The following is a 26,953-nucleotide window of genomic DNA, read 5'->3' as shown; positions in this document are numbered from 1 at the left end:
ATGAACGGTAGGAGACATTGTGTTTCTGAATGACTGAACCAAGTGGGAGCATGTAAAGTCTGACCAACAGTGGACTGAGAACTGACCCTTGTGGCACCCCACAGTCCAGACTGAAATTTACTGATGTGAAACTGAGAATGTTCTTTCCTTTAAATATGATTCAAATCAGTGAATGACAGATACTGAGAGCCCTATGTAGTTGTCCTTGACCAGTGCTGTTTCAGTACTGTGATTGGATCTGAAACCTGATAGATATGCATTATACAGATAGTTGTGGGTAAAGTAACTGTGTAGTTGATTGTAGACAACTTTTTCTATGATTTTACTAACACTGGGAAGGTTATAGATGGGCCTAATTTTCATAATTACTGATGGAAGCAGCAACAGCAACACATAAAACAGGGACATTTAGGACATTAATACTGTGAAATGATCCCATCTCAATAAATTACAATCGCACCATGCACCTTTCAGGAACCCCACTTGCACAAGTGTCCTTTCCATCTGCAGTATCTTATTTTGTCAAAAACTCATTTAAAGGTAATTCTTCCCTGTGTTTGTTTAGTTTCTGTATTTATTTTGTCCATGCTGCTCTTAGTTACTCATAACTTCTCAGATGGTACCCATAATATTTCTATGTAATGTAGACTGCTTGTAATTTATGGCAATATTCTATCCTTGTTCATATTTTTATTAATCTGATTCTGATTCTGTAACATTTTTACACATTTACCTCAAGGTATCCTGCTTCTTCTGTTATTTTATTGGCCTAAAAAGGTTACACGTTGTTGTGTAAATTCAAATGTGTCCAGAATATTACAAAACTGTTTTGTGTCCAGATGCACAGGATTGAGTAAGAATGTGATGATTCAACTGTGATTTCTGACCAAATCTTTTTCCACAGGTGCTGCAGGAGAAAGGCTTCTCACCTGTGTGTGTTCTCATGTGGACTGTCAAATTACCTCGTTGTATGAAAGATTTGTTGCACATTGTGCAGGAGTGTGGTTTTTCACCTGTATGGATTTTTAAGTGATTATTCAAATCACATTTCAATGAGAATGATGTCAGACAGGTACCACAGGTGTACGGCTTTGTACCTGTGTGTGTAAGAATGTGATGATTCAAATGTGACTTCTGACTGAATCTTTTTCCACAGGTGCTGCAGGGGAAAGGCTTTTCACCTGTGTGTGTTCTCATGTGGGCTGCCAAATTAGCTTTTTGTATGAAAGATTTGTTGCACATTGTGCAGGTGTGTGGTTTTTCACCTGTATGGACTTTTAAGTGATTATCCAAAGCACATTTCTGTCTGAATGTTGATCCACAGGTACCACAGGTGTACGGCTTCTCACCTGTGTGAGTAAGAATGTGCAGAGTCAAACACTGTTTATGAGTGAATGTTTTTTCACAGGTTCTGCAGGAGAATGGCTTCTCACCAGTGTGTGTTCTCATGTGGACTGTCAAAGAATATTTATGTCTGAAAGATTTGTTGCACACTGTGCAGGTATGTGATTTTTCACCTGTATGGATTCTTAATTGCTGTTCCAGAGTAAATCTCTGTGTAAATGATCTTTTGCAGGTACCACAGGTGTATGGCTTTTTCCCTGTGTGAGTACGAATGTGTTGTTTCAAATTTGGATTATATTTACACCCTTTTCCACATTCTTCACATGAATACAGCCTCTCACCTGTGTGTTTTCTGTCTCTCTCTTGTCTACGTTTTGATTTTACAGTTATCTCTGAGTCTTTCTGCTTGTTCTCTTTGGAATCTTGACTCGTAGCGACATGAGAGTTGTGAGAAAGGAGCTGGTGTTCATGTTGTCCAACTGCTTCTCTGTGCTCACTTTCCTCCTGAGTAGGGATCAACATCAACGTGTCAGTCTCCTCCTGTTTGATCCACTCTTCCTCCTGCTCCTCTTTCATCTGTGGAGGCTCTGACTCCTCCTGGTCCAGACTGGACTTCCTCTCCTGGTGACAGAGCTGCTGCTCATCCTCCTCCTCCTTACACATATGTTGCTGTGGGACGTCTGGAGATACAAAAACAAAACAAAGTGAAGGTAGAGGAAAAACACAGTGCCAGTATGTATCGTACAACTGATTGTTAGAGCCAAAGGGTCTTTAAATCTCCCATACTGTGTATAAAGTAGGTTTAGTTGTTGTCACATAGACTACACTGTTTGTGCTGGACTCTTCAGTGGGTTTGAGCATCTTTAACACTTTTATAGTCGTCCAACTGCTCAGAACCCTTTAACACACCTATCCATTCACACTAGGGCTGGACAATTAATTACAAATTAAAACACAACACAATATGACCTGCTGCACTTTTCAATGTGACAGTGCAATATTTCCTGAACCTGAACTGTGTCAAAATACCAATTTGATACAATTTTATTTTTGCAGCAGGGATTTTATGGTCGACACATTATGCACACATCCAAGTGTCTTTTTCAGAGTAGTTTACAAAATCCTACTTTTCCTGGTTATGTATGATTTTATTAATCAAAACCAGAATAATTTAAAAATTAGCATCCCATTTAGTTTAGCTATTCAGATCAAATTTGCTATATGAGATAAATTCGTCATTAGATATCCTTTTCAAATATTTCATCTCTAGTTTAATGAATCTAATACTGTGTTTGTTATGATATAGATTTATTGCTTGTTTGTTGAACAATACATACGATGAGGAACCTGAAATTAATCACACATCATATTAAAACGCAACATAAGGAAAAAAAAATCCCAATCAGATTATTTTCTCAGCTTGTTCAGCCCTAATTCACATCCATTTACTCCACATTCATGCACTGATAGCAGAGGCTGCTGATCCATCCAAATGCATCCATACACATCTACACTCCACCGTCACAGCAGTGGGGTCAAACTGGTGTTCAGTGGCTGCTGAGGCTCAAACCCACAACCTTCAGATTGTAAGATGCCTGACTGTACCTGCTGAGCCACATTCAGTCCATGGGCATTCCAAGTTTAGGATATTTCTCCACTGTGCAGATGATCAGTAAAAACACAAGCAGAAATGAGGTGAGAGGGCATTCAGGCTACATCAGTGTTTTCTTCAGTAGATTTATAAGTAATAAAAGCCTTAATAGGGCATTAATATGAGTGGTTTACAGTTATGTTCATTTTACACTATGGATAATTAAAATAGTTTGAAGAAAGTAACTAACTTTTTAAAGCAAACTCTGACATGTGAAGATTTTTTAATGACTAAGACCGAACTAAAATATTTTGGGGTTTTCATCGGCTAAAACTAAACTTAAACTACAGAGAAATAAAATTACTAAAAAGTGACTAAAACTAAAAAGACCTTTGTTTTACTGGCAGTAATCTGGTAACATCACAGTTCAATTCATTTCAACTTTATTTGTATAGCACAATTAATACAGATGTAAACCCAATATGCTTTACAGAAGATCAAAAACAAACAAATGAAAGCGATCAACAATTCAAACAAATTTACCCCTCCACCTACACACACTGCATAATATTGTAGTTCAATTTGGTTAATTATCGAGCCGGAGCATGTCTGCATTAATGTACCAGTCCGATATAAGGCAGACGGACAGACAGCGAGGACGGAGAGAGATGAGGAGGACGGTTACAGTTAGGAAGTGAACAATGCATCACACTTCATGGAATGTTACATGTACATTGTGAAAGTAAAGAAAAGTTTAGGAAACAGGTATGCTTTTAACCATTTGACTTAGATGTTACTTTCTAATTTAGTTGCTATCACTCTGTGGAAGGATTTTTTCATTTACACCTCTTAAGCCCTAGCGGGACCAAATTTGGTCCTTCTCGCCTTGATCCACACAAACCTGCTGTCCACTCTATTTTTGCACAAAAATAGTAATGTTACACATCAAATTAAACAGAAGAAGCTCATCTACAAGATCAAATAAACCATTTTTTCCTACCCCACATCCAACTGAAAAAGGACTCAAATCAATGACCACATATCAAAGTGGCTGTAGTGCTACGTAGCCAGACACTTCCACCCCTCAACCTTTTCAGCCCAGGACCCCCAAAATAAAGGTGCAAGAGACCAGGGACCCCCACTGTACCTGAAGGTAGTTGAACACAGCCATGCACAATTTAGAACAGTCATGTGGAGACAAGGTTGTCCAAAAAGGGGATAAAAGGGAGAGCTCTAACCTATAAAAAAAACCACTCTTACCAAATAAGCAAGTATATTTGTTATTCATTTGTGTGGTAGATAGCCTTCTTAAAAATGGGTTTGAATCCCTTTTGTTAGAAACAAAAAATGGCTGGAATAGGTTAATGGCAAAAAATTGTGGTAAAGGTGGTGAAATTAGATTTTAAAAGTAGCAGAAATTGGTAAGAAGTGGCAAAAATCTGATAAAATTGGCAAAGAATAAGCAAAACGTGGCAAAAATTGGTTAAAAGTGGCAAAAAAATGGGCATAGATAGTGGTAATGGGTATTAAAAAGTGGCTGAAATGACTTTAAATTGGCATAAATGGGTGAAAAATTTGGTAAAATGGGATGGAAAATTGATAAAAACCGGCAAACAGGGTTAACGAGAGAGAAATGGGCAGAAATTGGTAGAAATGGGTTAAACTGACAAAAAATGAGCATGTCAAACAGTGAAATGTGGTTGAAATGGGCATAAAATGTGGTTAAAAGTAGTTAACAGAGGCAATAATGGGTCAACAGAGGCAACAATAGGTGTATTTGGTTTAGAAGTGGCTAAAACAGGCAGGAAAAAAAGTGTTGGAAAGGGTTTAAAATTGGAACAAAATGGGTTTTAAGTGGCAAAAATGTTTTAAAATTGGTGGTGAAAAGTGATAAAAATGGGTAAAAAATCTAGCACAAAAGTGGCAACAGTGTAATTTATAATATATTCTTGGCTTTTAGCGCATCTTGCGACCCTCTCTCAGTGTCTCTCGAAACCCATGGGGGTCCTGACCCCAGCGTTGAGAACCACTGCCCTACAGGATGGTGCCTGGTACTGCAGACACAAACATGGTCTCATTTGAAAGCCCAGCCTCTACTAAAAATTCTAGTCATGTTTGTGCAGTTTCCATTTGTTTCAACAGTTTCTTTTAGTTTCCTGCACTTTATTTTGTGTTGTTTTTTGTACCACTGAAAATAAATCTGCTCCTGTTGGTGTCAAACTTTAGTTATTTGTAAGACTTCCTTTGAAAGGGAAATATATGGAGGTCTGGGTGATTTGAGGGGGAAAAAAAATCCCATGATGTAGTGACCACCTATAATGGCAAATGAGTAAATAAAAAAAAAGAGTTTGATACCTGAGATTTTTCAAATGGCAGAGATACTGCCAAATTGGGCCCAAATGTCACAAGGGGGGATTTTGCCTGGATATTTTTTTTTTACTAAACCCTCTCTTATTTTGTTCTAATAACCCTCTAGCACATAAAAGTTGAAAGAGGTGATCTCAAAATGTGGTGGAGATTTTTGGACTTCAACTACATTATTTCTATGGGATATGCTAAAATTAAAAAAAAAAAAAAAAAAAAAAAAAAAAAAAGGTAAAAATGATTTTTTTAATTTGCCAACTTGATTCTCTCTGATCCAGTAACATATATACACATATTTACACTTTTGAATAAATTTCACAAGTGTCCTCTTCAGTATTGTACCTTGATTATTCAGATAGAACTTTTAGTTAGAGAGTTATACTCATTTAAAGATGGGCTGTAAATTTCGAGCAGTAGCCTAATAAAAGAGGCTCGGGCATAACAGGTTAAAAACATCAGTCAGGACCCACTGTAATTATAGAAGTACTTATTATGAGTTTATATCAGGGTTATCCACAAACTGTGGCTTGAGGGCCAACTCGGTCCTTCAATAAACTTAGGCTAATAAATGAAAGGTTGTTTCTAGTTAATTAAAGAACATTTTATTCCTTTACATTAACAGGACACTCTCTCTGATGGTAAAATGAGTGTAAAGGTAAAAAACAGAATTCCAAGAAATCAAAGTGGAAAAAATGGAATTTGGCAAAAAATAAAACGGATTTCATAGATCCCTAATACTAGATCTTGTAATATAACATGTGAGACACACTGAAATAATTTTGTAGGAATGGAGAACAGGTAGAGAACCTGAAGTGCTTGATAACTCCCTCAAGCTCACTGATGTTCACAGGTTTAAGATTGCACATGTTGGTCTGGACATTTAGAGGAACACAGAAGGTCAGAATTGCTGTTTTGTAATTAAAGCGTGTTAAATTTGATAGTGGTCATTTTTTCTTTGAAGTATGTTGCAAATTCATTATACTTGTTTGAAGAGAGAAAGTCAGCAGGGGTTGATCTGGTGGGATTCATTAGTTTGTCCAATGTAGAGAACAGGCAGTGGGTATTATTTTTGGTTTCATTGATAATTTATTATGTTTTAATTTCTTTATTGTAAGTGGTAAGTGTATGTTTGTAGAGTTCATAAAGTGCATGGAGTTTGCTCTTTTGCCATTTTCTATCAGCCTTTCTGCAGGATCTTTTTAGCATCCTCACTCTTTCCCCGTTTCTCCAAGGAGTCTTTCTTTTGGGTACATTAATTTAGTTTTATGGGTGCAATATTGTTAATGACAGGACCCACTGTACAGTTGAAATTATCCATCATGTCATCATGCGGTGACACGATGGCAGATTATGACTTTTATATTGCTGAATGAACACGAGATGTATTTTCATCAATAACCAGAAATCTTTCGTTAACCAAAGATCTAACATCAAGGAGGACCAATTCCAAGCAGCAGGTGAGGGTGGTGGAGTCTGATTTGCTGCAGTTTCAATTAAGACCGGAGCGCTGAACCAGTGTGAGGACCTAATTGTAATTCGAATGATTAAGCATTTGATTGCCAATTTAAGAATCAAAACATGCGTAAAAAGTCCTGAATTTTGGCATGTGCATCAGGCCTTGGTGAAATATGTGATATTTTCTGGAACTCCACTAAAAATTTAGGGAATTGCCTTAACAGCACCCCCTAACAGTTTTCAAAGTTAAAGACCCCCCTCTGACTTTTTCCAATATCTTTGAAATTTCGTATGCTGATGCGGCTTGGGGAGATCAACAAAAAGCCTCTTGCCCCCCCCCATCTCCAACAGAAAAATAGCCATTTTAAAGGAATGAGCAAAATTAGGTAATTTTTGGCCACTGTAAGTGGTCCTTTGAAGATTAACTCCTCCGAGAGTGTTCATCCACCCAAGCTGAATTCTGGTATACTGCTTGAAGAGACTAACCTTGCAAAGCAGATGGATACGCCCTTTTCCGTGTTGCTCACTGGCGAATCCATCTTGCAAAGCTTTCCTCTGAACTGTTTGGGCCCAGTTAGAAAGTGACAGGACCAATCAGCGTCAAGGGGCAGTACTTTAAGGAGCAGCGGAGTCGTGACGTAAGCAAGCAGCAACAAGAGGCTGGCGCATTTATGGCGGAAGAGATTAGCGTGGATGCTGCTAAAGTGTCAGTTTTAAAAGAACTTGACAAAATTTCTTCATTAAAGAAACACAAAAAACAGCAGTGAGTTTTTTTCTTTTCAAAAACAACAAAAGGCGTGTACTGACATGTCTACAGTTGGCATAGTTTGCGTTATTCCTCAGTAGCTGTGCAGGCGCACCGCAGTTGTGGCTACGCCACGTGTTTTGTTGCTCTGATTGGCCCATAGAGATGTGACAGACAGAACGTTCATTCAATCACACTCCAATTGTTTTTTAAATCCTCTGCCCTTTCCCAAACGCTTAGTATTGAAGGTTTTCCAGCATCATTCCAGCATCTTCTTTACCTGGCATGTCAGGTTAAGAAGAGACATAAATGATAAAAAAAAAATGTATTTGAACTTTCTCATTAGTCTAAAGGCGTGGCCATGGTGAGCTCTCAAATTTGCATATTTTTTAAGAAACAGGAAGTTGTGAATACATAGTCCAATCTGACTCAAACTTACTGTGTATAATGAGGGACTGGCCTTGTTCACATTCACATTGTAATGTTTTGTACACATAAAAGCGCCTCTTTGTGATGACAGTAAATGTAATGTTTTATGTTAGGGCTTATTGGTGAACATACATCTCATGTGTTAAATTCAGCAATCTACAAGTCATAATCTGCCCATAATGTCATCATGCAGTGACATGATTGACAATTTCAACTGTACAGAGGGTCACATCATTGACACTGCTGATGCTGCGCCAATCTGCCAGTCAATCTCAAGCTCCCTTTTACCCTCACTTGTGAACTAGACTCCAAGACACTTAAACTCCTTCACTTGGGGCCACCAGACTAAACTATGACTAAAGCTATTTGTCGACAGCATTTTTTTCCATGACAAAAACTAGACTAAGATTAAAAAAAAGGTCTGTGTTGACTAAAACTGACAAAAACTAAGTTTAGTTTCATCAAGATGACTAAAACTACGACTAAAATGTAATTTAGTTTTCGTCGGACATTCACAATGTGTGATATTTCTCCACTGTGGGTAAATCTGTCAAAAAAAAAAAAAAAACGCATCTGTATCTATTCTGCCTCTCAGCCGTAGAAAGCAGGGACCCCAGGTTTGGTAGAGTGCATAAAACACACTACCATGATTTGGTACCAGATTTAGGAAAGAAAATAAATGCTTGGACTAGAAGTAAAGACTAAAATGTGAGGACTTTTTATGGACTAAAACTAGACTAACATGTTTTGAGTTTTCATTGGCTAAACCTAGACTAAAACTAAAAAGGACAGAAATTACTAAAATTTGATGAAAACTAAAATGTATTTCATTTACAGACTAAAACTAAAATTAAAAATAGCTGCAAAAATTAACACTGTTGCCAACAGCCTGTCTACACTTTCCTGTCACTGATTATGATTTGAATCATGGCAGGCAGGATGGGTAGATGTCCAGGAGAGGACACAGTGGGAGTGTTACTATCCTCATTTTCTCTTGATGGCACAGCAGGGCAGTGAGGAATTCGGCTGAAGATGCTTGAGATTGTAAGAGCAGAAGGTTGCCAACGGGGGGGGGGTTTCTATGTGCACAGATGTTGGTAATGACAGTAAAAAGCTGTTTGTGATGTCCCTGTGCTTGGTGTGATTTATGACGCTGACAGGAGAAAGAGTTTCAAGCCTATTCTTTAACCTGACATTTAACCAGCAGATCTCAGATATCAAACTGTGCAGGTTCTCAGAAGTGTCAGTTCTACTCACATGAACCATCAAGTCAGCACCAATTCTGAGAGACCTGACACATGTTTATGTATTGTTGTCTGTATGGATCTTTAAGTGGTAGTTCAAAGACTTATTATGTTTGAATGATCTTCCACAGGTACCACAGGTGTACGACTTTATACCTGTGTGAGAACGAATATGCTGATTCAGATCTGATTTCACACAGAATCTTTTTCCACAGGTGCTGCAGGAGAAAGGCTTCTCACCTGTGTGTCTTCTCATGTGTTGTTTCAAGTTACCTGTATGTCTGAAAGATTTGTTGCAAACTGTGCAGGTATGTGGTTTTTCACCTGTATGGATTTTTAAGTGCTGGTCCAAATCACATTTCTGTCGGTATGATGTCCTACAGGTACCACAGGTGTACGGCTTTGCACCTGTGTGAATAAGCATGTGCCGATTCAAAATGCATGTCTGACTGAATCTTTTATCACAGGTGCTGCAGGAGTAAGGCTTCTCACCTGTGTGTCTTCTCATGTGGACTTTCAAATTACTTGTATGTCTGAAAGATTTGTTGCAAATTGTGCAGGTATGTGATTTTTCACCTGTATGGATTTTTAAATGATTGTTCAAATCATATTTCAGTTTAAATGATAACCCACAGGTACCACAAGTGTACAGCTTTGTACCCGTGTGAGCAAGAATGTGCTGATTCAAACTATGTTTCTGAGAGAATCGTTTTTCACAGGTGCTGCAGGAGAAAGGCTTCTCACCTGTGTGTGTTCTCATGTGTACTTTAAAATTACCTGTATATCTGAAAGATTTGTTGCAAATTGTGCAGGTATGTGGTTTTTCACCTGTATGGATTTTTAAGTGCTGGTCCAAATCACATTTCTGTCGGTATGATGTCCTACAGGTACCACAGGTGTACGGCTTTGCACCTGTGTGAATAAGCATGTGCCGATTCAAAATGCATGTCTGACTGAATCTTTTATCACAGGTGCTGCAGGAGAAAGGCTTCTCACCTGTGTGGCTTCTCATGTGGACTTTCAAATTACTTGTATGTCTGAAAGATTTGTTGCAAATTGTGCAGGTATGTGGTTTTTCACCTGTATGGATTTTTAAATGTTTGTTCAAATCATATTTCAGTTTAAATAATGACCCACAGGTACCACAAGCATACAGCTTTGCACCTGTGTGAGCAAGAATGTGCTGATTCAAACTATGTTTCTGAGAGAATCGTTTTCCACAGGTGCTGCAGGAGTATGGCTTCTCACCTGTGTATGTCATTATGTGTTGTTTCAAACTCTGTTTACACTCAAACTCTTTTCCACATTCTTCATATAAATACAGCCTCTCACCTGTGTGTTTTCTGTCTATCTCTTGTCTTGGATTGTATTTTCCAGTTATCTCTGAGTCTTTCTGCTTGTTCTCTTTGGGATCTTGATTCTTAGCAACATGAGAGTTGTGAGAAAGGAGCCGGTGTTCATGTTGTCCATCTGCTTCTCTGTGCTCACTTTCCTCCTTAGTAGGAGTCATTATCAACATGTCAGTCTCCTCCTGTTTGATCCACTCTTTCTCCTGCTCCTCTTTCATCTGTGGAGGCTCTGGCTCCTCCTGGTCCAGACTGGACTTCCTCTCCTGGTGACAGAACTGCTGCTCATCCTCCTCCTCCTTACACACATGTTGCTGTGGGATGTCTGGAGATAGAAAAACAAAAAAAGTCAGGGGAAGGAAACATGTCTTTATTGCTAATATACAACTGTTTTTTCAGCCAAAATGTTTTATACCTATTCAATACCACATGATAACTACAAAAGCACCCAGAGGGCGCAGTCCTCTGCCATTAGCCCTATCTCCCTATAGTGAAGACTGTGAGAGGACATGAAGACATTAGCTAATGAGACACGTTTGGTTTTTTGAACCAGGTCGTAAACCAGTTTATTTCTTGAGTAAAAACGGCTTTTTAACATGAGTTCAAAGAGGACTTCCGGTGTTCCTGCAACCAGCCTCAAGTGGACACTCTCTGTATTGTAATTTTGTGCACTGCACAGTAGCTTAATTTCTCAGGACTGGAGGTTCTGAACTCCACGTACAACGGTGTTGGCTTCCTCGTGCTTCCATGCCTGGAATAATTCTGGCACAAAGCTGGATGATGTCCACCTGTATGTTTTCTTGTTTTTTTCCAGTAAACCTTTGAGTTTCAGACACCACCGCATCTTGTATCAATTAAATATATATATATATATATATTACAGACTCTAGGTCCAGAGAATAGCTATATAAAAACAATACAAAACAACACATAAAAAGGACAGAACAATACATACATGTTTCTATATAGGCATGATTAAAGTTAATAAATCAGATTCAGTATAAAAAAAAAGCATAAAAAAACAAGATTACACTAAAAACAGGCATCTGTACCAGTGTTTCCATAGTGGTGACATGTATTTAACAGCACTATATTTGATGTCAGTCAAGGCCAAAATGATTTTGTTCCCAGTGGAATCAAGTTGCCACGTAAATTTATACACAAGATTTCTTAATACAGCATGTAAAGTATTAACTCCTGCACTTACAAACATCTCACTTGCACTACACCATTTTGGTCTTTTCAGTAATAATTGTAGTGCATCATTATAGGCTACTTGTAGCCTCTGCATACTTGAGTTCTTATAGTTCGTCCACAAGTGTGCAGTATACAGAAGTGTACAATAAGCTTCAAACAAGGAAAACTTAACAGTATCTGAACAAAAACCAAACCTGCGAGCAAGAATTCTGACTTGTGCATAAATCTTGCAGCATTGTCTGTAGATATCATCATCATCCATCATTAATATTTACATCAGCCATTTTTGTTTATTATTCTTCTTCTTCCGCACCGGCTATCTCCTCTATCATACTTTGTCATATCGACACCGTTGGAACTTAAAAAAAAAAAAAAAAGCCAGTTTCTTCGTCATTCAACTGCTGTGACTTTTCTCATTTCTAACTTTGATCCTTTTTAATATATTTAACTTTGTTTAACAATGTTAAACAGATGGCAAAATTTCACAAATTTGCACTTTCTACAACTCCTCATAACTTTGGCATTCCTTGGGCTATTTTCACTATTCTACTATAGATCTCTTCAGCTTCTTGTGCTCTTTTCAGCTATTTCTAATACTTTTTTTCAATACTATTTATAATTTTTGAACTATTTTTCTTTTTCTAAAATTTAAAAAAAAAAAAAAAAAATTATTTCAGATGGGCCAGCCCTTTAAATCCTCTAAAACTTTTTCAACTTCTAAGGTGTATAACTTCAGGTACTTCCACATACAGACTTCATTTTTGCTTTAAAATGGAGACAAAGTGTTCAGCTATTTAGGAATGATTGTGATTATATTTTCAGCTATTTTAAGGTTACTTCCAGCTATTTTAGGCTATTTTCTGCCTTTGTAGGTTCAGTTATTTTTAAACTTTTTAGCTACTGAATGCCATTTTCAGCTACTTTTATACCATTTAATGCTATTTTCAGCTATTTTTAGCAGTTCTTCTGCAATTCAGCTATCAGCATCCCCATGCAATTTCAGCTGAAAATGCAATTTTGATCTAGTTTTATCTGTGATAAAATGTCCAAGATATCTAACTTGATTGTTCATGCTCCCTTGTTCTTTCTTTGTTCAGGTATTCGTTGGCTTTTTTCAGTTTGTTGATTTTTTTCCTACAGTCTCTGACTTCTTCTGCATCAACCTTATTAGCTTTGGTTAAGCTAACAATCATTTGGAATATCCTGTTATGGGACTAATAAAGGAATATCTTATCTTAGTGTTGCTATTTAGCTTGTTGTTGAAGCTATTCCCGTTGTCCTTCGATTTTTTTTCTCCATACCTTTAATTGCATTCAGAATGACTGCATTAGAAACATCCCCTAACTCCTTAGCTTTACTTTTCTAGACCAGTGGTTCTTGACCTTTTCAGCCTGTGACCCCAAAAATAAAGGTGCCAGAGACCATTGACGCCCACTGTACCTGGAGGTGGTTGAATAGACATGCACATTCAAGAATAGTCATGTGCAGACAAGGCCACCCATAAGTAGGGATAAAGGGAAGAACTTTCTGGGGCCCAGCCAAACTGGAGCCAGCAAAATCATGGTCCATTGCTTGTCAAAGAAACAAATCTCTTTTTAATTCATTTGTGTAGTAAGTAGCCCTCTAAAAATGTAACTTCTTTTGTTAAAACGGAATTAAAATATGTAAAAAAAAAAAAAAAAAAAACAACAGCTAAAATGGGTTAATAATGGCAAAAAAAAAAAAAAAATGCTAAGAAAAGTGGTGAAATTGGATTTCGAAAGTAGCAGAAATGGGTAAGAATGGCCAATAAATTTAACAAAAGGGGTAAATATAACCAAAAACATTTTAAAAATGTGTTAAAGTTGCAAAAACATTCATATTAAGTGGTAAAAGGGGATTCAAAAGTGGCTGAAATTGCCTTAAAAGAGCAAAAGTAAGGGTGGAAATTTGGTGAAATTGGATGAAAAATTGATATAAACTGTCAAAAACATGTTTGCTGAGGCAGAAATTGGAAGAAATTGGTTAAACTGGCAAAAATGGACATATCAATTTGTGAAATGCAGCTTAAAAAGTGCTAAAGAGGGATTAATAATGGCAAAAAAAAGTGCAACAGAGCCAACAATAGGCAGAGTGTCAAGATTTATTTAGAAGTGGCAAAAACAAGCAGAAAAAGTGATGGAAATGGTTTAAAATTGACAAAAAATTGGCAAAAAAATGTTAATAATTAGCAAAAATGGTTTAAAATGGCAACAGTGTAATTTTAAAATGTTCTTAGTTTTTTAAGGCATCTGGAGACCCCATCTCGGTGTCTCACGACCCCCATAGGAGTCCCGACCCCAACGTTGAGAACCTCTGTTCTAGCCAACTGGTATCTTGGTAAGTGCGATAGGAGCACCATCTTTTGTGCTAAGAGCATACGCGTGGTCCCCTGTCCACTCGACGTCTGGGTTGTTCCATTTGTCGCCGTTGTTACTTGCTTTAAAGGTGCAGTGTGTAAAACTGAATATCAAAATCTAGAAGTGGGTTCTAGATTGTATTTCTCTGCTGGAAACTGTGGCAACCAGTTGAATTTAATGTGTATCTGTAATGTGAATACAATACAATACAAAAACTTTATTTATCCTTTTTACCTCTATGTTACCATGGAAACATGTAAAAATCCAAGATGGCGGCCTCCATGGAGGGGACCCTTCCTATGTATGAATTAAAGGTTTATTCTGAGTTGTTTTTTCAAAATAGCTATTTTTGAATTTAGATGACTAAACACTTATTTAGATAAGATAGACCGTGTTATAAATGGTTTGCTTTATTTTACCAAGTTTGTTCAGCTAAATGCTACTAGGCTAAATATTACACACTGCACCTTTAAGACGTTCTCTGAATGAAAAATGTTTAACTCAACGTCTTATTCTATTCTTGGTAATTTGGAGTATTTTAGTGTCAAAAGTTTAACTTTTTCGGGACAAAGTTGACGCAGCACCTGAGAAATGTGGCTGATCAGCACGCCATCTCGCCTGTGCTCCACTAGGAACTGGAGGAGGCGTCTGAAAACATTTTTGTGTTATGCGGTCGAGTCCACTATAAAGTCCACTATATGCTGCTCACTGTATAGTGGTTAGGGGGTAGGGAATTGGTGTGGTTTAAGACACAGCCACTGTATATTTTGATTTCAGGTGTTCCACGTCCTGTACCGTAATGTCTTTCTACACGTGCACCACAAAAAGTTGTGGAGGCTGGTTTGACCAGTTTTGAAAAACTGAGGGTTTGTTCTATTTCATTTTAATTGGTTTTAATATATCACATATGAGACCCATGTTTCGTCTTAATACCAGCATCTCTGAGCACAAATACAAAGCTAAAATCGTATTTCCTCACCTATTCTGTGTAAGAGGATGTGAGGTTTCCAAACGATATCCAGCATTCTGCGCTGACGGTCGATCTCTGCCTCGTTCTCGACGGCAGCTCTTGTAGCATCGTCACATATTTCCGCAGCTACAGCAGTTAGCTGCTCGTTGACGATATCGCTAAACCTATCCAAAGAAAACATTCTTGTTCTTCTGCTGCAAAGTTCGTCGGTGTTATGCACAAAAGAATGGCGCTTGCCTTTCTTCTTCTTTCTCTTTTGAATTTCCGACAGATTAGACGCAACCAAGGCGTGCTGCTGCCCTCTACAGTCGAGATGGGAACTTCGGATCTTTTAGGAAGCCGTAACATATTAAGAGTCGGCTCTTTCGGCTCCCAAACGGCTCTTCATTTAAGTACCAGTTCGGCTTCATTTCACCAGCCAGTTTTAGCAATATTATAACATATAATCAGTGGTGGAAAGTAACTAAATACATTTAATCAAATTACTGTAATTGAGTAGCTTTTTTGTGTGCCTGTACTTTTTATTATGAGTTTTTAAAATCACTTCCTTTACTTTTACTTTAGTAGTTTTGTACTTAATTACATTTTTAAAAGCATCGAGCAATAAGTAACACAAATAAAACCAAAAGTCAGAACAAGGAGGTCCAAGCCAAGGCTATAATAGGTTTGGATTTTTCATTCTTATTTTTATTTCGTTTTTACTTTCTGTGTTTGATTTCAGTTTAGTTTTTATTAGTTTTGACTGCTGGTTTGTTAGTTTAGTTTTTATTTTGCAAAAATGCTTCATTTAAGTTTAGTTTTTATTAGTTTTAGTGTTAGTTTTATACGAATAGATGTCAAGGCTGAATGAGATTCATACATTTTAAAAAACATATTAGAACACTTCACTTATCATTTTATTTATTGATGATGTTTGAATACAACTCCAGACATAAAGCTGCCACTGTATGAAGTCTTAGTCTCAGATCAAGCAATTTTACACCCCCCAGACTCTGGTGTTGGTGCCACTCAGTATGAGTTTATTGTGTCAAAGCCTAAAACTAAGGATATTTTGTCTCCATTTTTTATTTTATTTCATATTGTTTTTTAAGCACACTATACAGTTTTAGTTAGTTTTTTTTTGTAAAGCTTAGTTTTTACTTAGTTTCAGTTAACTAAAATGATTTTTGAATTTTACTTTTAGTAATTTAGTTAGTTTTAGTAAACTATAATAACCTCGGTCGAAGTTTTCTGCCAACAATATGAAAACGACCAGTCATTTGGCTTTCACAACACATGACGGTCAGTACATGCACATAGCAAGAGTGATTCCACATTTCTTCCCAAAACAGCTTTTGCATTGTACTTTAGGTTAGGTCACACCTTATAATGAATAACCTGGTTGGAGGTCCATATTTTCTTCTTATTGCACATTAAGGACAGGTCATATTTCACTGTGAAAGCTCCTTGGGTATCAAAAGTATCTACTCAGTACTTTGAGTACATCTTAAATGTCTTTTTACTTTTACTTGAGTAGATTTATAGAGCAGTACTTTCACTTCGACTCAAGTTAATTTTAACCAGAGTAACTGTACTTTTACTTGAGTACAATAGTCTGGTACTTTTTCCACCTCTGCATATGATTGATATTTGGGCTAGTTCAAAAGCTTGTGTTGTAGCGTTTTTATTCAAACAGCTGTTAAATACTGTATACCTCTAAGTTTGCTGTCATATTATTGAAATGAAGAACTGTATTGTTATTAAACTGCAGAGAATGAGCTGTACATAAGGCCGTACAAAGAAGCACAGAGTAGCAAGTCACAAAAACATTTCAATCTTCAGTAATGCAAAAGTACTCTAAATCCCAGATCAGACCAAAGATTCACAACGAGACAAGCTGAAACTGACAACACCATCAGCTGGTCTGACTGGAGCTGTTCTGTCTGGTTGTGTCATGAATTTTTGGTCTGAACTGGGCTTCTAGTGTTACTTTCCTCTGTAAACGCAGGAAAGTTTTTGATGGTAGTAATCTGGTAACATAATTCATTTCAACTTTATTTGCATAGCACAATTCATATAGATGTAAACTCAATGTGTTTAACAGAAGATGAAAAAAACAGATAGAAGCAATCAACAATTCAAGCAAATTTAAGTAGGGAGAGGACTAATGTTCACAGGTTTAAAGTCATATATGTTGGTCTGGACATTTTTGTTTATTGAGGAACACAGAAGGTCAGAATTGCTGTTTTGTAATTGAAGAGTGTTAGATTTGATGGTGGTCATTTTTTCGTTGAAGTGGTGCAAATTCATTACACTTGTTTTATAGAGAGAAAGTCAGCAGGGGTTGATCTGCAGGGATTCATTAGTTTATCCACTGTAGAGAACAGGCAGTGGGTATTTTTGTTTTCATTTCCATAGATTATGTCATTAACTGGAAATGTTTCATTAGCCAAGGATCTAACATTAAGGAGGGCCAATTCCAAGCAGCAGTTGGGGGTGCTGGAGTCAGATTAGCTAGAGTTTTAATTTACTGCTCAACATGAACACCATGATTGCTCACAGCCTGTTTAAATTTCACAATCCTCCTGTCACTGATTCTGACAAGTGGTGGTAATGACAGCAGAGAGCTGTTTGTGATGTCCCTGTGCCTGCTGGAATTTATGACGCTGACAGCAGAAAGAGTTTCATGGCTGTTCTTTAACCTGGCATTTTATTCTCCACAGGTACCAGAGGAGTAATCTCTCCGGTGTGTTTCCTCATGTGGACTTTCAAAGAACCTTTTTGTGTGAATAATCTCCCACAGGTGTACGCTTTTCTAGGTGTGTGGGTACGAATGTGACGATTCAAATTTGATTTCTGACAGAATCTTTTTCCACAGGTGCTGCAGCAGAAAGGCTTCTCACCTGTGTGTGTTCTCATGTGGACTGTCAATAAATGTTTATCTCTGAAAGATTTGTTACACATTGTGCAGGCATGTGGTTTTTCACCTGTGTGGGTTATTAAGTGACTATTCAAATCAAATGTATGTGTGAATGATCTTCCACAGGTAACACAGGTGTATGGCTTTGTACTTGTGTGAGAAAAAATGTGCTGATTCAAAGATGATTTATGACTGAATCTTTTTCCACAGGTGCTGCAGGAGTAAGGCCTCTCACCTGTGTGTGTTCTCATGTGGACTGTCAAAATACTTTTTAGTCTGAAAGATTTGTTGCACATTGTGCAGGTATGTGGTTTTTCACCTGTATGGATTTTCAAGTGATTATTCAAATCACATTTCAGTGAGAATGATGTCAGACAGGTACCACAGGTGAACAGCTTTGTACCTGTGTGTCTAAGAATGTGAAGATTAAAATTTGATTTCGTACTGAATCTTTTTCCACAGGTGCTGCAGAAGAAAGGCTTCTCACCTGTGTGTGTTCTCATATGGACTGTCAAATCACTTTTTTTTCTGAAAGATTTGTTGCAGATATGTGCTTTTTCACCTGTATGGATTTTTAAGTGCTGGTCCAAATGAGATTTTTGTGTGAATAATGTCCCACAGGTACAACAGGCATACGGCTTTATACCTGTGTGAGTACGAATGTGCCGATTTAAACTATGTTTCTGAGAGAATCTTTTTCCACACTTGCTGCAGGAGTAGGGCTTCTCACCTGCAAGTGTTTTCATGTGGAGTGTCAAATCACCTTTTTGTCTGAAAGATTTGTTGCACATTGTGCAGGCATGTGGTTTTTCACCTGTATGGATTTTTATGTGCCTGTCCAGAGACTTTTTATTTGCTAATGGTCTTCCACAGGTACCACAGGTGTACCGCTTTGTACCTGTATGAGTAAGAATGTGAATATTCAGATCTGATTTCCAATTGAATTTTTTTTCACAGGTGGTGCAGGAGTATGGCTTCTCACCTGTGTGTATTCTCATGTGTTGTTTCAAATTAGGTTTATTTTTAAATCCTTTTCCACATTCTTCACATGAATACAGTCTCTCACCTGTGTGTTTTCTGTCTCTCTCTTGTCTTGGTTTTGATTTTACATTTATCTTTGTGTCTTTTTGCTTGTTCTCTTTGGGATCTTGATTCTCAGCAACATGAGAGTTGTGAGAAAGGAGCTGGAGTTCATGTTGTCCATCTGCTTCTCTGTGCTCACCTTCCTCCTTAGTAGGAGTCATTATCAACGTGTCAGTCTCCTCCTGTTTGAGCTGCTCTTCCTCCTGCTCCTCTTTCATCTGTGGAGGCTCTGGCTCCTCCTGGTCCAGACTGGACTTCCTCTCCTGGTCACAGAGCTGCTGCTCATCCTCCTCCTCCTTACACACATGTTGCTGTGGGACATCTGGAGATACAAAAACAGAACAAAGTGAAAGTAACAACCCTGGGCAACATACCATTCACACTAGGGCAGTGGTACTCAACCCTTTTCTACCGAAAAACCACATTGTCTAAAATATACTTAGAGAGAGCCACAATCCAAACCGGGAATGTAAGGTAAATAATAGATTAGTTAATGTGTAGTTGAAATGAAATAAAACAATGAACTGGTGGATAATTGTGAGGTTAAATGGGTTATGGGTTACTGATATGAACATACAGTGCTTAACAAATTTAGTAGACTACCTGTCATAAAAATGAGAAAACATAAATATTTTGGAATCTTTCAAAAACCTGTTTAAAACTAAAAATGTTATTTTTATTTATTTGGCATATAACAAACTGAAACAACTAAATAGTCCTTTTTCACACATATTAACCAAAAAAACTTCATATTTAGTATGAGTCTTGTTTTTATGTACTTTTTAACAGTCTCTTTTGTTATTGAGTTCCAAATAGTTTCTAGCTGTTCCCACAGACTTGCTTTAGATGAGACTTTTGTGCCATCAATCTTTGAATCTACTAAATCCCAAATTAGTTCAATAGGATTCAAATCCGGTCTTTGACTTGGCCAGTCCATCAGTTCCAGTACTCCAGATTCCTTTTTCTTGCTCAAATAGTCTCTGCACAGCTTTGAAGTATGCTTGGGGTCATTGTCTTGTTGGTATATGAACCCACGACCAATCAGATTCAGTCCAGAAGGGATTCCATGATGCACTAAGATGTTGTGGTAGACATTCTTGTTCATGATACCGTCCATTTTCACTCATTTGCTTACACCGTATCCACAAATGGAACCCCATACCATAATGGAATCTCCACCATGTTTCACTGTGGGGGAATGCATCTGGTATCAAAACGTTCTCCAGCTTTTCTGCGGACATAAACACGACAATGCTGACCGAAGAGTTCAAACTTGGACTGGTCCGTCCAGAGTGCCTTCTTCCAGTCATCAACAATCCAGTGTTTGTGCTCCCTGGCAAATCGGAGGCGTTTCTGGATGTTTGCAAGCCTCAATAATGGCTACTTAGCAGCTATTCTTCCCTTTAAGCCTTGTGCCATCAGTGGTCTGCTTATGGTCATTCTGGAGACTTTCTCAGACTCTGATCTAGAAGCATTCATCTCTGCCTGAAGATCAGCAGTGGTCTTCCTTCTGTCTCTAGTACTCCAAATCTTGAGGTGTTGGACATCTGCTTCAGTTAACTTTGGTTTCCTGCCTCTTCCTCGGCACATTTGGTAAGTACCAGTCTCAGCAATTGACTCCAAAGCATACTCGACCACACTGTAAGAACACTTTATATCTTTCCCTATTTGTCTCAGAGACCATCCAGCATCATGAAGTGCTTTAATGCAGACTCTTTTATTTTCAGTGAGCTCTCCACATTTAACCATTTTGAACAGGAATGAGGAATTTCAAACTGAATTCACCCTTTTATACCCAAATTTGAGCTGGCTTACTGGGCAAGTTCTGACAGAGAAGTCAGAAATTAATCAAGCATAACATTCAGCCACTAAAACTAATTTTTCTGTTCAGGGATGCAAGTAAATAACTATAATTTCACATATTAATCAATACATAATAACATGCTTAACTATTTTTTTCATTTTTGTTGTAAATCACTAAATTTGAAAATTCATGGATAACAACAACAATTAATATATTTAAGCATTAAAATTATCATTTCGGTTCAAGAGCTTCTACATATTGGTGTATTAACCACTGCAGACACATAAAAAATGATTTTGTTAATTACCAATGCTGTTAATTTAGGGCAGCTGTGGCATCAACCTTACTTTAGGTGGTGGTCTAATAAATTTGTTAAGCACTGTCTATTCATTTTATTTATCATTGACACCAGGCTAAAACCTTGTATATCAATTTTTCATGATTTCAATTTGGTTTTTTTTAAGATAGTGCTATTGGTTCCCCTTTACATCTGTCAGTGGGTTTTAACCGATTTTAAAGTAATAAGATATGTCAAGAGATACATTTTTTTCATTCCCTGACAAGTGGTCATTTTGGAGATACCAGTCTTTGGCCCAACACCAGCATTATATGAGTTCCGCCTGGCCTAAAAAAAATTAAGAGATGCTTTTCAAAGAGCTGGTGATTGATGGTTGGCTATTTGGGTATTTATATCTCACATTGGGGCATTTACTGGAGTTCTGTGGCTTTACTAACATACAAGAGATGCTTTCTAGTTTTTTTCCACTCATTATCGATTCTTTAGTTAAAGGGGGAGGGGCCTCATATTGGTCTTTGCTCTGGGCCTCCAAATGACTAAAACCAGCCCTGCCTCACACCTGCAGCTCTTTAGACACATCGTTTCACCCTGCCTTATTTTGGAGCTGTGGTTTTATATTTCTGCTCTTTTGACAATTTTTCTTACAGGTAAGTGGTTTGTCACCTATATGCATCTTTAAGTGCCTATCCAAATTATATTTCTGTGTAAATTATTGTACACAGGTCCTACAGATGTGCAGCTTTGTACCTTTGGTGAGTAAGAATGTAACTTCTGACCGAATCTTCTTCCACAGATGCTGCAAGAGTACGGCTCACCTGTGTGTTTTCTGTCTCTCTCTTGTCTTGGATTTGATTTTACAGTTATCTCTGAGTCTTTCTGCTTGTTCTCTTTGGGATCTTGAGCTTCTCAGCAACATGAGAGTTGTGAGAAAGGAGCTGGTATACATGTTGTCCATCTGCTTCTCTGTGCTCACCTTCCTCCTGAGTAGGAGTCATTATCAACGTGTCAGTCTCCTCCCGTTTGAGCTGCTCTCCCTCCTGCTCCTCTTTCATCTGTGGAGGCTCTGGCTCCTCCTGGTCCAGACTGGACTTCCTCTCCTGGTCACAGAGCTGCTGCTCATCCTCCTCCTCCTTACACACATGTTGCTGTGGGACGTCTGGAGATACAAAAACAAAACAAAGTCAGGGGGAGGAAACATGTCATTAGTGCCAGTATACAACTGTTTGTTCAGCCAAAATGTTTTATACCTATTCAATACCACATGATATCAATGACAAATTCTTTGTTATTCTAAAGAATGATCATGAAAATAGGCAAAGGTTTGCACGTGAGTACACACGTTGATGACTGTTCTATTAAGAAGCACTACAACCATCGGCGGAGTTAAGGGGTGGCTACATGGGCTTTAGCCCTGGATGTTTTCATAAAAGCCCAAAACCTTTTTGGTCTCAGTGCAACTTGCTCCTCTCTTAAGTTATTAATTGTTTGTGAATTGGGGATGAAGTTAGGGGTGGAAAAGTAATCGGAAATTATATTAAATCGCAATACGGCCTGCTGCAATTTTCAAATCACAGAAGGTGCAATATTTTATTTATTCTGAAATTTCTGTCAGAATATCAGTTTAAACTTTTTTTTGCAGCAGAGATGTTATGCATTCCATAATCATGCAATCATTTAAGTGCCATTTTTAAAAATAGTTTAAAAAAAAAAGTCCTGCTTTCTCTCTCTTTTTTTTTGTTTTACTTTTTCTTAGTAAATATGAGAATGGCATAAAAATGTTCACTACCTTCATTACAACAATTTTATATCCAAAAATAAATTGAAATACGAGACAAACAATCACAATTAGATATTTTTTCAAAAATTTTCAGCCCTTGTTTAGTCCTAATATGTGTTGGTTGTAATATAGAAGGATGTATTGCTTGTGTTTGTTGGAAAGTATATAAATTGAAGAACTTAAGGAATAATCACATTTCAAATCGCAATTGCAATATTGGGTAAAAAAAAATCACAGTTAGATTATTTTCCCAAATCGTTCAGCCCTAGATGAAGTGAGCATTCTTGTCACCAGTAAGCAATCTTCGGCGGTGAAGAGGTAAAGCAGCAAGCAAGAAGGGGAGTGGATGGTCAGAATATACATAGGTACGATTTTGAAAGTATTATTTAACAGACAGCCAACATTCAGCATGTTAATTCAGCCTGGGCCCACAGCTGGTTATTGTTGTGTGTATAGCTACGTTCACACCACAGTTAAAAGTGACTTGAAACTGATTTTTTTGCCTACATGTGACTCGTATCTGATTTTTTTTTTCTGACACTGCGAATTGCATTGAATCTGACCTTTTCGAATCAGATTCAGGCCACTTTCATATGTGGTTCTGAATCAGATACATATCAGATGTTCTGGAAGTTGACTGCAGAGTGAAAAGGTAAACAAAAACATCAGATCTGAGAAAAGATCAGAATAAATCATTAAGGACTGCAGTATAAACGTAGCCTATGTTTGAGTCTGCTCAGTGATGATGCTGACCCTGGGCCAGTCTGTCACACATGCACTAAGAATAGCAGTGATGTTAAATACAAACAGAGTCTCACTTGTTTTAGGGGAAAAAAATCTCTCAAAAACAGGAAAAGATAGCCTGGCTCATCTGTCATTTGGAACAAACTTTTGTACTTATACTTTAACACTGGGTTATGGCTGTGTTTAAAACATTTTAGTCACAAATGAATCATGTAGAATAAAAGATGATCTAAGAAGGAGATCAAACTTCGACTCATGATTTAGCCTGAGTAGATGCTTTGTTTCTGTTGTGTTTCTGCTGAAGTGACAGCTGACTGTAGACTAGAGTATTGTATGAGCTCTTCAACTCTTTCAGATAGAAAGCGCTACCTTATCCACTCTTTAAAATTTCAGCAATTATGAACATCTCTCAGGATTTTGTTTCTAATTTCTCTGGGATCTTGTACAGATAAAATATTTGTGGCTTTTAGACTCTAGAAGATGGTTTGTTTTTATCTTAGGGTGATTTAATCTGATCTTATTGACTCTAATCATATGGAAACAGTTAACTGGAGACTTTCCCTAAACTCACATCTAATTGAGCTGCTTTATTTGTAGTCAAAACTAGTGCAAAACACACCACAATATAGGAAATAAAGTTTTTAACGCTTAAAGATTTCTGGGGTAGGACCCACATGAAATCCTTTTGCTTTATTCACTACCTATCCATTTTCTTTAATTCTCTCGTCTCTGTTAATTTTATTAGTCTACTCTGGTTCTGTCTTTCTTTCTGCCCATTACTTGAAAAGCTCTATAAACCGTGTCTCACTTGTATAATTATGATGATGAATATAATAATCCCATTGTGGCAACATGTTAACTTTATCACTTGAATTGGTTGTGATTTATAAACCTTTAATCACAATCATTTTAATATTTCAAAATAGCAAAACAAATGCAAATGTTTGAAATACTGACTTATCAGTTTACTGTTTGAATAAAAATGGAAATGAGAAGTAATTACATTGTTATCATCAGTGGAATGTTCTAGTTTTCATGTGTAATATTCCTCTGTTCATGTCTATTTCCTTCATTTTATCACATGAATTATAAGTTTGACAATAAATTTTGTTGTTTAAATTGGGGTTAGTAAAATTACAGTCAAATTGATCGCCTGTTTTGATAAGTGGTCAACAGGTGCGTTACTTTTTGTTTACACAAAGAATTGTGGGTCATCTTTTCATCTCTCCTTTGGTAAAGGATGGTCCAGTGTTTCCTAGGCTAAAGGACATAATAAAGGAAGTAATGAAGCTCCTTTCCTTATCTGTTAGAGAATTTGAACAGCATTAATCATGGCCGACTCTAAGGGTGCTTTCACATTAGGCCCAGTTGTTCCGAACTGCGCCGCAGCGTGATTCTGGGTTGTTTCACTCAGTTAGGAACCTTCTTAAGCAAAATGGACGATTCAAACGGACCCTCGCACTAAGCCTCTTTTGTTGGCAACACCTAGCTCTGCCCCTGAGTGCAACCTTGTATTAGGTCAAGATTTTGGTATGTGAACCTGGGTTTTTCATTTGATCGCTTATCCTGGATCACCATAACCTGACACACAACACATCCATCTGGAAAACCTTCAATACTAAACGTTTGGGAAAGGGCAGAGGCTTTGAAAAGAAAACCTTGAGTGTGATTGGGTGAACATTCTGTCTGTCACATCTCTATGGGCCAATCAGAGCAACAAAACGTGACGTAGCCACAACCGAGGTGTGTGTGCGCAGCTTCCGAGGAATAACACCACCATGGCGACTATAGCCATGTCAGTACACGACTTCGGTCATTTTTGAAAAGAAAACAACTCACTGCTGTTCTTTGTTCTTCTTTTAACGACAAAATGTAGTCAAGTTCTGATAAAACTGGCACTTTAGCAGCATCCACACTAAGCTCTACCGTCATAATTGCACCAGCCTCTTGCTGCTGCTTGCTTACGTAACGACCATAGACTGTAGAAAAAACTGGACAAACCCCGTGTGACGTCAGCAGTCTGCTTACAATAGGCGGAGTCAAACGGCTTCTGAAGCCCATACGTGGATGCTTCCATATTGAAATTGTGGTCTCAGCCAAACTTTAGATCAACCTAATAGCCCGCCCACTAAGCGTGACTGCCTGTCAGCCTGCTAGCTAGCATTTCGGTTGACAGAAACAGAGCCTCTGCCTGCCGAGGTGTCTGTCAATCAAATGAGACGAGCCAATCACCATGAAGTGAGGTTTATCCTAAATATAATCCAAAAGATAGTGGTACAAAAAAAATTACCCCCGTACAGTGGGAGCACAATAAGACACTAGCTAATGAGACACGTTTGGTGTTTTGAGCCAGGCTGTAAACCAGTTTATTTTGTGTGTCAAAACCGGCTGTTTAACATGTGTGCAGACGTAACTTCCGGTGTTCCTGCAGCCAGCCTCAAGTGGACGCTCGCGGTATAGCAATTTTTTGCACTTCCACATTGGCTTCATTTTTCAGGACCGGAGGGTGCCTCTTGGTCACAACTCCACTGCGCCTGAAAGTACTGCCCCTCGTCGCCGATTGGTCCGATCACTTCCTAACCGGGCCCAAAGGGTTCAGATGGGAGCTATGCAAGATGGATTTGTTGGTGAGAAACAAGGAAACAGGCGGATCCATCTGCTTTGCAAGGTTAGGATCATCAAACAAACTTGAAATTTGATTTATTATTCTATGAGGTACAATAGGCCTCCTGCCATCATTGACTTACATTCATCATCAGCTGCGACTCCCCCTCTTCCATATGGCGGTAGTGTGACAGCAGTCTATTCTGATTTCAGTTGTGTCAAGTCCGGTACCGTAATGTCTTTCTACACGCGCACCACAAAAAGTTGTGGAGGCTGGTTTCGCCAGTTTTGAAAAAAAAAACTGGTTCCATTCCCTTTCAAAAGACTGTATAAGTTAACCGTAGCCCATTACGACTCAATCTAGAAATATATCTTGTTTGTTTATATAACATATGAGACCAGTATGTTGTCTTAATACCAGCATCTCTGAGGACAAATTCAAAGCTAAAATCGTATTCCCTCACCTATTCTGTGTAAGAGGATGTGAGGTTTCCAAACGATATCCAGCATTCTGCGCTGACGGTCGATCTCTGCCTCGTCCTCGACGGCAGCTCTTGTAGCATCGTCACATATTTTCTCAGCTGCAGCACTAAACTGTTCGTTGACATCTCTAAACCGATCCAAAGAAAACATTCCTGTTCTTTCTACAGCAGTACAATTCCTCGGGGTGTTCTCCATCGA

General features: G+C 37.9%; 1 protein-coding gene across 3 annotated transcripts; it reads right to left on the bottom strand.

Annotated features, from left to right (window-relative positions):
- Positions 1-470: 470 nt before the first annotated feature.
- Positions 471-26,953, bottom strand: LOC121528638 (zinc finger protein 436-like). 3 transcript variants are annotated; one of them, XM_041816157.1, is made up of 5 exons: positions 26,737-26,953; positions 22,121-22,303; positions 19,185-19,367; positions 10,505-10,843; positions 471-2,024 (listed from the first exon to the last, which is right to left on the bottom strand). In XM_041816157.1, exons 1-5 carry the CDS (start codon positions 26,948-26,950, stop codon positions 817-819), a joined length of 2,127 nt encoding a protein of 708 aa, XP_041672091.1. In that variant the 5' UTR covers positions 26,951-26,953; the 3' UTR covers positions 471-816. The 3 variants fall into 3 exon arrangements, with proteins under 3 accessions (XP_041672091.1, XP_041672092.1, XP_041672093.1); XM_041816159.1 differs by lacking the exon at positions 471-2,024 and adding an exon at positions 2,956-3,001; XM_041816158.1 differs by lacking the exon at positions 10,505-10,843.

Source organism: Cheilinus undulatus, linkage group 20 (genome assembly GCF_018320785.1).
Source record: "Cheilinus undulatus linkage group 20, ASM1832078v1, whole genome shotgun sequence".
NCBI classification, from domain to species: Eukaryota; Metazoa; Chordata; class Actinopteri; order Labriformes; family Labridae; genus Cheilinus; species Cheilinus undulatus.
This window is presented reverse-complemented; position numbering and strand designations above follow the sequence as displayed.

What these genes read in the sequence shown, in the direction of transcription:
- LOC121528638 (XM_041816157.1), bottom strand. Translation starts at nt 26,950, where the DNA reads ATGGAGAACACCCCGAGGAATTGTACTGCTGTAGAAAGAACAGGAATG. An exon ending in CATCCTCTTACACAGAATAG is followed by an intron (nt 22,304 to 26,736) that starts GTGAGGGAATAC and finishes TTGTATCTCCAG; the next exon opens with ACGTCCCACAGCAACATGTG. An exon ending in GATAGACAGAAAACACACAG is followed by an intron (nt 2,025 to 10,504) that starts GTGAGAGGCTGT and finishes TTGTATCTCCAG; the next exon opens with ACGTCCCACAGCAACATATG.